General features: G+C 37.3%; 1 protein-coding gene across 1 annotated transcript in view; it reads right to left on the bottom strand.

Annotated features, from left to right (window-relative positions):
- Positions 1-13316, bottom strand: part of VPS13B (vacuolar protein sorting 13 homolog B) — a 439495-nt gene that overhangs the window by 47169 nt on the left and 379010 nt on the right. Inside the window, exons 41-42 of the mRNA XM_065668694.1 lie at positions 8748-8929; positions 6623-6972 (exon numbers count right to left, since the gene is read on the bottom strand). Coding sequence (XP_065524766.1) covers positions 6623-6972; positions 8748-8929 — 532 coding nt within the window. The remainder of the gene's footprint in view (positions 1-6622; positions 6973-8747; positions 8930-13316) is intronic.

Genomic DNA, 13316 nt, shown 5'->3' with positions numbered 1-13316 from the left:
AAAAAGAAAAAGCAGCTCCACAAGGCTAGTCTGAAAATGCACCATGCAATTTGACAGTCTAATAGGAAAACCAAAAAACAACTACAGGTTTTAAAGCATTTTATATTCTACAATACTTTTTCTCCTGTTTGCAACGCCCTTCTACCCCTCTGTTTTTCATCTGGCTGCTTGTCACTTTGTTGACACAATGAGATTATATGATAGTCATAAAAATTACCAGAGCTACAGGTCTTCTGCCCCTGAAGGCATGAACTATAATCCCTTATACAGGAGAGGTCAAAGTGTGACTGACAATTTGATTTGGAGATCATCTCTCATATATTTCTATCCTAGTCATTACTGGGCTGGCACCTTCCACTTTCAAGCAACTATCTAGCAACCATAAAAATTACTCCAAGAAGGCAACATTTGGATAGTCTTCATGTAATTTAATGGGTATAACACAAAGAACTCTTCATTTTCTGCTTTTTCTTACCTCTTTTTGACCCATCTTTCCTAGCACATACTTTTGACAATGCTTTATTGTTGGTTGGTTCCCTTCTCTCCACAATATAGCCCAGCTGCTCTTTTCTTATCCTTTCTTCCCATGACGTTTTCTACAACTTATGGGCCCTCCATGGTCTTTGAGAGCTGATTCTGTTTCCCTCCTTGCTCTCTCAGTGGACATTTTAAACAGACAAAATGAAGCTAGCACCTCCTCTGTCTACGATCATATGGATCTCTAGTTCTTTGATACCAATGTGCCTGGAAACATGCAGAAATTCAGAGATCAAGCAAGAGAGAGAAAAATTTTTCCTCATAGATCCCTATGGATCATTAGTTATCCACGAAAAACTGTTTCCTGCATTGCTTGTAGCACACTGCTAGGTGACACACGTGGAACAGATTTTCTGAAAAGTGAAGTGTGCAAGGTATTTGAGCTTGAATGCATGTTCACAACTGTTACTAACTTCAGAAGAACCTAAGGTACAGGCAGGTTGCGATTCCTTTTGTGACTGGATGTCAGAATGGTTGCCTGGGAGCATTTGTGCAAAAACCATATTCACCCTAGCAGATTTAAGCATAAGAATATTTACATTAAAGCTTCTCTTCAAATCTCATGAATTTTTCTGCATAAGATCAGGTATCTTCTGTGAAACAAGACTCAGGCAAGCATAACCAAAATCTCACTTTTTCAAACCAGTAAAACTCATTACAGAGCAATATGTCTGTATCACATCCAGTAGCAGATCTGGGTATGCTAAAGGATGACATTTACAGTGCCACTTCAGAGTGCAGAATTTATTTTGGCATTTTCTAGTGGCAGATCTATGACTTTCTACTGTCAAGCTGCCATACCCACAAACTCATAGGTCTACCACATGTATAATATATATATTTTCCTGTTACAGCTTTGCAAAATGTTCTTTTCAAAAGGGAGGATTTACTATTTGCAGAGCTCAACATGTTGTTATAGTCAAACCTACTTATAACCCCAGGGGAATTGAAGAAATTGTTGGTTATTGTTTTTACTCCAATACATTTTCTTGCTAATTACACAGAGACTGGAAGAACAATATCAGAAGATTGTCAATTCCTTCTTTTTACCTGACTAACTAACTTAGTTTCAAGTAAGTTAACACAATCTGTAGGCTCTTGCATTTTCCAGAGGGAAAAGAGAATCTAGCAAGTTTTTGGCATGTACAGAACTCCTAAATTGTACTGGGGGAGTGTTATCCCATCAGGAATTATAACAAGACTTGCATACATTTTGGTGCTTATAAATGACTGCCGTAAACCATTAGTCTTAAATTCTAGATTTGCTACTAGAATCTACTGCTTTTAACAGCAACATTTCTCAAAGTAAACCAAAAGAGGTATTTTAATCTCAAATTATAACAGTTCCAATGTTTTAATCAAAGAAACACCAACACATAGACTGCTTCAAGTGAGTCCAGACGAGACCACAAATCTGCTCAAATAGCTGAAGCACCTCTCCTATGAAGACAGGCTGAGGGAGCTAGGCTTGATCAGCCTGGAGAAAAGAAGGCTCAGGGGAGACATAATACCAATCTTCCAGTACTTAAAGGGGACCTACAAGAAATCTGGAGAGGGACTTTTTGCAATGGCACACAGCAATAGGACAAGGGGAATGGCTTTAAACTGGCAGAGGGTAGATTTAGATTAGACATTAGGAAGAAATTCTTCACTATGAGGATGGTGAGACATTGGCACAGGTTGCCCAGAGAAGCTGTGGCTGCCCTATTCCTGGCAGCGTTCAAGGCCAGGTCGGACAGGGCTTTGAGCAACCTCGTCTAGTGGGAGGTGTCCCTGCCCATAGCAGTGGGGTTGGAACAAGATGATCTTTAAGGTCCCTTCCACCCCTAACCGTTCTATGGTAAGATTCTGTGAATAAGGCATTGTGCCATGCTGCCAGGCTTAAGAGAGAGCTACTGATGCCTCAAGTTTTGATAATAACAGCTGATTAAAGGATCACCAAGGAAGCCTGGGAATACTTTAGCTCAGTATGGCAACTACACACTGTACAGGCAAGGTTCTAAGCGACTTCTCTTCTTATTGCAGTAAATGCAGGGGATTTTTGCCAGACAGTACCTCCCAAGCTTCTTGTTGCCTGATGAGCTACAGAAGTTCCCTGCACACATCACAGGTAATTGGATACCAAATTTGCTGCTAAAGTCTGACAGCAGAAGCTTCTAGGGCAAGCAGAAAGGAACAAAAAACCGCCCCCCCCCCCCAAAAAAAAAAAAAAAAACCAAACCAAAAAATTAAAGAAAAAAATAGCAAAGGATGGAGTGAGGAAATTTTGATTGATAAAAGAGAGTGCAGAGAAATTAGACATAATAATACCAAATAGAACTGGGCTATTTGTGTGGCAATGATGCTGAAGGGCTGAATGATGACTCCAGGAGTTGAAAACACCTAAGTCTGGATTAGGAAAAAAATTCTCTCTCTGAATTATAACAGCAAATCAAAAGAATCAGCAATAGGTCAACAGCCTGAATCAGATACAGATTAGGGTCAGTTCCTGGGGGACAATTTCCTGCCCCTCTTTATATCATTTTTCATCTGTTCTTTTCTCTCAGAGAGGCCAGGAAAGTGCCTCTCCTTTACTGGGCTTTCAAATAATTTGTGAATTCTATTCTGAGAGGGCGAAAAGCATCCCACATACTAGTAGTCACCAGGCTTTCCCTGGTGCAGGTCTTTCTGCTCATATTGTCCTGGGTTCAGCAGTAACAGTCATTTTTCTTCCTCTTAGTAGCTGGTGCAGTGCTGTGGTTTTGACTTTCGGCCTTGCAACAAGGCTGACAACACCGATGTTTTTGGTTGTTGCTCAGTAATGTTTACTCTGACCAAGGACTTTGTGAGTCTCATGCTCTGCCAGGGAGGAGGGGAGGCCGGGAGGAAGCAGAGACAGGACACCTGACCCAAACTGACCAAAGAGGTATTCCATACCACAGCACGTCATGCCCACTATATAAACTGGGGGCAGTTACCCAAAAGGGTTAGATCGCTGCTCGGGTTGGGCTGGGTATCGGTTGGCAGGTGGTGAGTGGTTGTATTCTCTTCCCTTGTTATTTCCCTTATCATTATTATCATTGGCGGTACCAGTTGTGATTTGTGTTATACCTTAGTTACTGGACTGTTCTTATCTCAACCTGTGGGAGTCACATTCTTTCGATTCTCCTCCCCATCCCTCTGGGAGCAGGGGGAGAAAGGGGAGGGAGTGAGCAAGCGGCTGCGTGGTTCTGGGTTGCCAGCTGGGCTTAAATCACAACACACATCTCAACTCACAGCTATTTCAAAGCATTTCTGGATCTGGAAAAAACCACACCACTATAAAAGCCTAGGCTTCTTTATATGCACAAAGTTATTTTCTGTGTGCTTCATAAGCTACCAAAGACCTATGCAAGCCTTTTCTCTCCAACACATACACACACTCTCTCTCTCTAGCACCTAGTAATGTTTCTTGAATCAAAAGTTTTAAAGTTTTTAGCAATTTCTCATCTCCCTCAAAACTCCTCTGAGAGAAAAGAACATTTTCCTTCTGATTGTTTAAACTTCATTCTTACGGCAGTATCCTGATGTTCTCAGCTAGAAAGTTAAACTGAAGCTGCATGCAAATTTTCTGTACCTTTTTCCTTTGTTCTCTGTGCTTATGGTAAAAATATGGGGAAACTACTGTGATCACAGATGTCATTTTGACTGATCCCAGCTCATTAAGAAAACTTACGTGAATGCCAACAGAAAGGTTAAGCACCACACAGACCTCAAGGAAAAGAAGTTCTAATGGTTTAAAACAGGCTTAAAAGAGGAGCTTTTATAACTTCTGAGGGGCTTGGGAAAACAGTTACCGTGTGAGACCACAAAGTTTTTTCCCTGGGAATACTCACTTAGAACTGTACCTGGGGAGCTGTTTTCTCACCTGACCCTGTGTATCTAGATACCACAGGACACTAGTGCTATAAAATAACTTGTGAAGGCTTAAATGACCAAGTAAATGGGAAAAAACCAACACACCCCCAGGTATACTCACAGGAGACACACATTTTCTATCTCACTAGATACTCCATGGTATTGTTAAATAAAAAAACTAAACTAAAAAAATCCTGATGTTCCCTGCCCAGTTATTTGATTATTAAAACAATTACTTTAGCTTTGCATTTAGATGTACATTAGTCTGTTTCTGCTTGTAGTTAAACAGGGATTTCAGATTAGACAGTGAAATATGTCAAAAGGGGAAACTGTCTTTAAAAAGTGCTAATCCTCTCAGATTTTCAACATTTGACTTAGAAGTATAAAGCAAGTTGTATGCCTTGTGTTTTTTACGCCTAACCTACTTTCAAAATGTTCATCATTATTTAAACCACAACAACAAAAAAATCAGTCCACATCTAAGAAACAAAGACACTGACAGAGGCTTCTGGTAATCCTGAACTCTTGACCCAAAGGTGCAGGGTCAAATTGCTTCATGCTTCATCTGTCTGTCCACTGAGTACAACATTACTTATTTCAGATATTAATCCAGTAAAAAATATGTGGACAATTCAAATAACCTTTCCTGCTTATTAAATTCATGCTTCTAGTTGGCAGCATTTATATTGTACTTTGAACAGCAAACATCAAATAATGCTTATCATTGGGAAATTCATTCCCTCCTGGTGCAGTGCGTGCCCCCCTCCAGATCTGGAGGTAAAGCCACATACAAAACGTCTTAGTAATAACTAATTTAATAAGCTGTTTTGAACTCACTTGTGTGTTAACTGTTCCCTAATTTCAAAGTAATGCAAGTTTTTAATCTCAAATAGTCAGGGGTAGATACCCACCACATCAGAACATGGTGGCAAGTACCCTTGACATGAGAGGAAACGAGAAAATTACAGCAACAATTACAGAAGTATATCCTCCTGTGGCTCATGTTAACATTGCCAAATCCATGTATAAATCAGTACCAACTATTCATAGAATGTACCTGTCAGCAATATACTATGCGACATATGGCTCTACTTAATCAAATATACAATTCCATTTTTTCAATTCAGAATATTCCTCCAAGGCACAGAGTAGTCAGTCAGTCATTCACACTCTGATGTGGTTTAAAACATTTAAATATTTATGCACCATATTTTATTTATATGTATAGCTATGTCTGAGAGATCTTTTTTTTTTTTTTTCCATCCTAAGAGGAAACTGACCTTTCTGAAGGCCATTTTGCAGTAGTTGCCACACATGTCTTAGATGAGGGACTAGTACTAAGTCAGAAATATTCTGGGTTTAAACAGCCTATCAACGACTCTCTTCTACTTTCTATGTTTGTTTTTTATTAAAGGCATTGTTCAAAATATGACAAAAACCAGAAATTGGAGCTACAAAGATTTTTGTTCACATTGATATTTGAGCCAGCTGTAAAGATTTAAATCGCACTAGATCTTGTTTTATGAATGTCCTTTTGCAACAAGAAAACCATGGAATGCCGTTAAAAAAGAATTTTTTGATATAAAACACATGTTCTATCCTTTTTGGGGGGTTTTGTTATTGTAGTGCCATGATAGGTAATTAATTCCCAGGCTCCACATAGGTTTTCAGGCAGATGAAGAGAATGATTTGATTTCAAGGCTGTAGTGGAATAAGGGAATTACAGGCCTTCGTGGGGTCATTGAAGAAGTACAGCTCCTTACACTGGGACTGGCTTCAGCCATTAATGCTGCTTGCACAGAGTGTAATGTGAAACTAGTGCTGAACTTCAGTAAGGATAGAAGTAGTAGCTGGAAACAATATGCTCTACCACTCAGACTGAGCTGTGCTTACATACCATGCATCATTCACCTTTTTATAAATTAAGTGAACATTATGCATTTCAAGACCAAGATCCTGACTATTTTGATATAAATCCATGTAGTTTCACCAAAACTCAAGCAGTTCTGGCTACATCTACCTTTACATATAGCATTCATTGCCTCCTAATTTTAATTTTTAACACGGAATGAATGTTTATTAGCAAAAAGCACTTTTAAATGAAAGCTTTTACACCTTGGAATAATTTTAATGAATGCAGTTGGTATTCTAATTTGATACGAAATTTATTGCAATAGCTACATTTGTTCTCATTATTGTTTTGGCCTACCTGCTGCCAAGCTTGAATTGCTGTATTTAGAGAATGAAGTGCATATTGGCCAAAGTTGATGAAAACGGGGTCCACCATTATTGTGCAGTCCAAGAGCCTTCCTACAGTGCTGCTGGACATAGCAATCTGCCCCCAGATTTTGAAAGGTTTCACAACACTTTGCATAGTCATGTTTCGGCATTCCAGAAGTTTACAGTCAGCTTGAGTTGAAAACTGGATCTCCTGGAATGCTGACTCGTCGCTCCACTGACGAAGATATACATGAGGCTCAACAAAGGAAATTATCATGTATTCTAGTTCAGACGGCATGTTCTTATCAGATGAAAATGGCTGAAGAAACTTTGGTGGTGCTGAAAAGTAAAAGAACAAAAAAGATCAGAGCATCACCATTGAAACATTCTGTATGGTTTTGTAAATTGTGTTTTAACTGCTTGTACATATGATGAAAAGAAGTAAAATTCGTAACAGTCAAATTTTCTGAAATCTGAAATTAATCCTGTTCACACTGTTAGACGTAAAATAGAACTGTAATTAACAGCAGCTGCAAACAAAAAGAATCTGCAAACCAAAATCTTTTTACGATAAATAGACTAGCCACCCAAACTGCTTTATCAGCACACTGCAGAATACTTCAGATTGCCACCTATTTGGAGCAGAAACCACATTTCTGTGAGACTTTTTTTCTGTAGTAGATATATATGATAGCATGTTTTGAATAAAATAAAAATTAGCAATATGATATTTGCTGACACATGACTGTGCAGGCTTGCAGGCCTCAAAATGAAAATGGTCTTCGCTGCAGTTACAGAGTTCAAGACCAGAAACCCACTGAGATGCTACATATTACCCCATAATACTAGAAATTAAACAAAACAATATCCTGAGACTAAAGTATGAGAAATATATATAAAAAATCTATTTTATCATGTCCATTGAAGTCTCAGTCCTGCAAAGTGATGAGCACTGTGGCAGCAGATACTGCAAGGCACATATACCACTTCTGCAGCATTAAGCATACGAATATTTCCATTGATGTTATTATTTATGTTGCTAGAACTACTCAAATGCTTAAAATCAGAATATGCTCAAGTGCTCTACAGATTTAGAACCAAAACACTCATCACTTTCCAGGATCAAGCCCTATTATTCTACAAACTCATAATGGATACAGTAAGTTTTGTGCTCCTTTCGTGTACAACATAACACAACAGAGCCCCAAAACTTAAGGCCTATAACAAGAACAACAGCAGCATCAGCATAAACTCAGTTGCTGTTGAAAAATGAAACAGCTGGGTTTGATTTTAATCTGATTTTTGCCTTTTCCAGTACATGTAATTTTAAAGACCAAGCATCTGGAATTGGAGTGTAATAGTGAGGGAGATTATGTACTGATAGAGGTAGCCTATAGACAAGAATTTATTTGCTAGACATTGAGTGTCAGTCTTGGTATGATTTGATAATGCATATATTATAATACTTGCAGAAACACAAAAACTACTCATGGCAAAAGCTGTCCCTGTCAAAATTATCCAAGATATTTGCTCATCTTCCACAGAAAGTATTCCTGGCATGTGAAAATCAGACAATAATCTAAAGATCTCTTGGAATGTATTTGCCATTAATGCAATGACAGAGAGCACTGAACAAAACCAGATGTAGCTCCAAAATTGATCTTAACTGAAATAACAGCTAAATCTGCAGTTCTCAGAGCCTTTCCAAGGAATTCTTACTATAAGGGGGTTTCAAAATCTTCAAATATTTTAATAGTACTGTTAATATGCTGGAAAATTTAAAAGACCAAATTCATTCATTAAGATGGCTCAAAACTGAAGTGGCACCTGCTGTCACTGATCAGACTACGGAAAACAACGGCTTCTACAGTTACCCATTCTGCAGGCAGGATGGGGACTGACCAGGCAGCCCCACTGCCTACCCTATGTACTTTCTCAATGTACCAAAGTCATCCATTTTACCCTCAAGTCTGCACCACCAGTGGCTGCTGGTGATAATTTATTGCAAGAATGCCCGCTTGAATGCGGAAATGTGGACTACCTGCAGCAGAAGAGTGATTAAGCAGCACGTGTGAACTATATATTTTAATTATTCTGTGTAAAGGAATACATACCTGTGCCTAGTTGATCAAGATGATGGCAGAGATGGACTTCCACATAGGTAAACTGGATCAACACACTTAGTGATGGCACAAACCAAGGAGTAAAACAGGAGTCAACCCTGGTACAGGCTGCTAATGCTGTGGGAGTCACAAGCTGATCGCATGCACTTTGTGAGCCAGATTCACTTTCTGAGCTGTGGAAGGTACATAACAAAATGGCAGTTCAGCAATTCCAGGATTTTATTACTTTACAGCAGGACTTGGCCATGTGCTGTGCTGGTTTTCTGACACAGCCCATGTCATAGTTTTCTAATTGCTAATCTCAGTGTATGTGCTTTTTCCCAAGCAGAACATAGCAGACAAGTTTGCAATTCAACATTGCTTTTATCATCCTGCACTTTCAATTTAGAAACTGTAAATGCAGAAGCAAAGTGTATTTACAGAAAATAAAACCAAAACATACCAGGTATCTTTAATTGCTGATATAGTTGATCAGAGTACATTACTGCTACTAAAGCTGTAAGAATGAACTGAAAGTTAATCTGGTCAAGAGAAACATTTATTTCATTTTAAGGAAACCAACTCACAACCATCAAACTACTTTTATGTATAAACCCTGTCCCTTTAAGCTTTCTTTCTTTTGTCCTTCTCACTCTATAGAGTCATCATTTAAAAAACATCTCCGAGTATCGTAAGCTCAGCCTGGAGCCTTTTACCAGCACCTATTACAACATATTAACTATACATTTAAAATGCCATCCCGCTGATTTTTTTTCCATAGCCGCGCTCCTAACGCCATGAATTTCCAAGCATTATCTTTCAGTCTCCTGAGAGACACTAACACTACATCACAATTCTACAGGTTGCTAAGACACCACTGAAGTACAAATAAACTTTCTAATTTAAGCCAAATCTACCCTTAATGTTCCTTATTCTCACTCCCTTTGCAGTTTGGCATTAAAGAGTTTTAGTTTGACTCAAGAAAGCTAAGGTCATATCCTCAGTCAAATAATGATCTTATTTTTAAAATAAAGTTTAATGAAGGACTAACTAAGACCAACTTACTATTTTTGTCAGAAAGCAATTAGCTTTTACAAAGCACTGTGAATAAACATTTTAAAGATATTTTAAATGCAAACACAAGTTTAAATTGGTTTTCAAAGCAACGTCTTACGCCTTTAGGACCAAAGTTTTCATAATTCCATGCATGTTAATACAAAATTACGAACGAATATAGTAGATACTCAAGATGTTCAGCTGCAAATGCATAAAATTCCATGGATAAGTAAATTTATCACTATTATTTTGTGTTACAGTAGCCAGCTAGCACGGTATTTATTTACGGAGCTCAAGTCCAACTTCAGATTTGTGGACATAAATTAAAATATTAGCGTAACAGTAAAACATAACTAAAATTAGCTCGTTATCAAAGAATCAAGACAAGACATCAAGAATGGATTAGGTTTGTGAAGGATGAAAGACAGATAATCAGATTTTCAGTTGCTTTCCTGTGCTTCTTTACCTCTTCAAACTGCCCGTTCACATTGCAAAAACGGTGTTGCAGGTTTTTAAGAACTGGCATATTAGGAAATAAAATTATTCTTTGTGTTTACATGACAAAACATCTGTGAGACTGGACTAGGGTCAAAGAAATGGGATGCTTTGCTTTGCTCTGCCATGGATACTCGTTAGATTGTTTGGAACCAAAGCACGGAAGCAAATACAAAAGCCGCCAAAATTCGTATGCTGATTTAGACCATTTAACACTTCTGAATCTATGAAACTGGTTAGTTCTCTTAGAATAACTCTTAACATTTTAATTATCGTTGCTCATTGCATTTTGATTAGAAACAGAAGTTCAGGGACACGTGGAATTAAAACAGAAAAAGGGTAGAGAGGTGCAAACAAATGTTAATCAAACTATGAGGAACTTTTTTATTTTTAATTATGTTTTAATACCTTCAGTTAATACTTAATTTGCATCAAACAGCTTCAGCACTATCTGCAGTAACAAAGAAGGACATTTATTTCTAAAATTTGAGGTTTATTCTAAATGAATAAATTTCTTTTCCTTAGAAGCCTATTCCTCAAGTCACCTACCAGTGACTCAGCATTTTAATTTTCTTAAAGATGTTTTTTTGGAGATGGATATTTTCCATAAAATAAAGCCCCAAACAAAATCTCTAAATACTTACTTAGTCAAATTTTATATACCTGGTTTTTATTTATCAAGCATTTTACTGTGATGGGACCTTTCTCATTTCTCATTCATAACCACAATGATTACAGGGCAACATAACATGCCTGATGCAGGAGGAAATGTGGCAGGAGCTTCACACCAGGGAAATAATTTAAAGCATTTAGCCATACTTTGCTCTGACCTTTTCTGCCCCACAAGCAGCAGACCAAGAAGAGGTAATATTCTGGAAGTTAAAATGATTGGAACAGTAAGATTCAAAGTGACTCATGGACAATCACTATAGAAACCAAAAAGGCCCACCACTAAAATGATTCCCTAACAAACTTCAGAGGCCAACCATATGCTTAAAAAAATAATGATAGTGGAACAGCAAATGAGGATGGGACAATGTTGCTCCCTGGGACAGAACTGGCTTTGCATCCTCTCCCATGCAAGGGAGGGACAAATGCTGGCAGTGAAGGACTGAGAAAAGCAGGACAATGTGGGATAAGCTACGTTTTAGAAGGGAAAATCACTCTTCAGAGACAAGATCACCTTCTAGAAATCATTTAAAAAGAAATGCAATGAGGATTCTTTCATCACTGTTTTCCTATCTGTTCAGACTTTGTTCAGGTCTTATTATTTGTGATTTTTGATTTTTACTCAACTAGAAACCATATCAAGAATTATAGCCCTGATGTCATTATGAAAATAAAAATACAGTAACGGTATAAACCAGTTACAGTACAAAATATACTGAAAGCAGCATCCAAATTACTATAGTATTGATCTAAAATAGAACTGTAATAAGAGATCACAATATAGAATGAGCAGTTTTTTAAGGCGGACTGCAGTCCTTACAATCACTGCTGTGACCCTTTGATTTTAAATTAAATCCCATTTAAACTTTTTGCCTAGTAGACTTCCGTCAGGCCTTTAGCACTGCTACTTTATCCTTTTACCTCGCATAGAGCACAGAAATCAAAAACACAGTCCTTCATCACATGCTGTGCACAAACAGAAAATAAAGCAGCGTTACTGAAAACCCAGGCAACTTTTTATTAAGTCTTGGTGACCAACAGTAGGAGCATTAACATCATAGTTAGATCTGACTGTGAAATCAAAATATGCGCACAAAAGGAATACAGTATATAAAAAATTCCAACTTTCTCTTGGCTGCTTTGGAGCTACAAAATGAACTGTCAACTGTCCGCAATTTTTCAGCTGTGGAGAAAAGGAATAACCAGCTTCTACTGCTTTGTGTTTGGCACAAACACATGCTGAGAGATGGGTGTAGCAAAACCAGAGGAAATTCTATGCAAAACTGACCTGACTTTAATACTAGAAATTTCTTTTTGCTCCCCCTTTTTTTTTTAATCCTATGAAACAAATTTTTTAACATGGAAAACACCTCCATTCAAAGTAATTATATATTATAAAGTATGATAGCTTCACATCAAGCAAAACAGTTCAATTTAAATATATGGCAACTGGGAACAATGACTTAACAGTGACCTGCATTATTCTTGTTATTTTAAGAGTGGAATATTTAAACCAAAACTGCCATTTGTGATGAAACCGCAACATGGGAAAATATCCACTGGGAAGAAGAAAGAGACCACTTAACTCATTTAATTTATGACTCAACTGCTGGTCTGAACCCAAATTGTTAGAGGTCAAAATCCAGTACATCATTTACTTTGAATAAAAGCTAAAACAATTAGCAAGAAACATGATCATGATTCCTCACTTTAATTTTTAAAAAGTAGCAATTTAAGGCTTATTTAAATGTTTTTGTACTTGTTTCACGGTTTGTATCTTAAGGCATTTTCAATTACTATTTCACATTAGTATGTCAGTAATTATAAAAATACTGTTTACATTACACCGGAGATGCACAAATATATAAAACATCTTGCAATGTAACCCACTTAAACAAAGAATGATAAACTCCTCCCAACCAAACTAAGGAGGAGCTCTAGTGTCTCACCAACCAAACAGAGCTTTAAAGGGAAGTAATTTTAATTATAATTTGCTAGTACTGCAACACAAAAATGCAATCTCTGAAAATATTTGATGATCATTTCCTTTTAATTCCCTATTTTAAGGTCTTCCATAAACAGTCATTTATGCCATATATGATTCCTTCGAGAGACACTATGTTGAATCCCCAAGGGAATGCAAAATTATTTTATTTAGATCTTACTTCATATTTGTTCATTCATTGAATAAACATTGATAAATGTTCATTCAAACCTTATACATTCATTGACTAATGAATAGTCTGCAAAATTCTTAAAAAAATAAACAATATATGCATAAAAATTATGTCCTTAGCCAGATTGCTCCCTGATTTTTATACTTCTAATTAGTTCCTGATCAAACTCAGAAAAAGCCTGCAT

Source organism: Lathamus discolor, chromosome 2 (assembly GCF_037157495.1).
Source record: "Lathamus discolor isolate bLatDis1 chromosome 2, bLatDis1.hap1, whole genome shotgun sequence".
Lineage (NCBI taxonomy): Eukaryota > Metazoa > Chordata > Aves > Psittaciformes > Psittacidae > Lathamus > Lathamus discolor.
The sequence above is the reverse complement of the archived record's forward strand: the minus strand, read 5'-3'. Positions and strand labels throughout refer to the sequence as shown.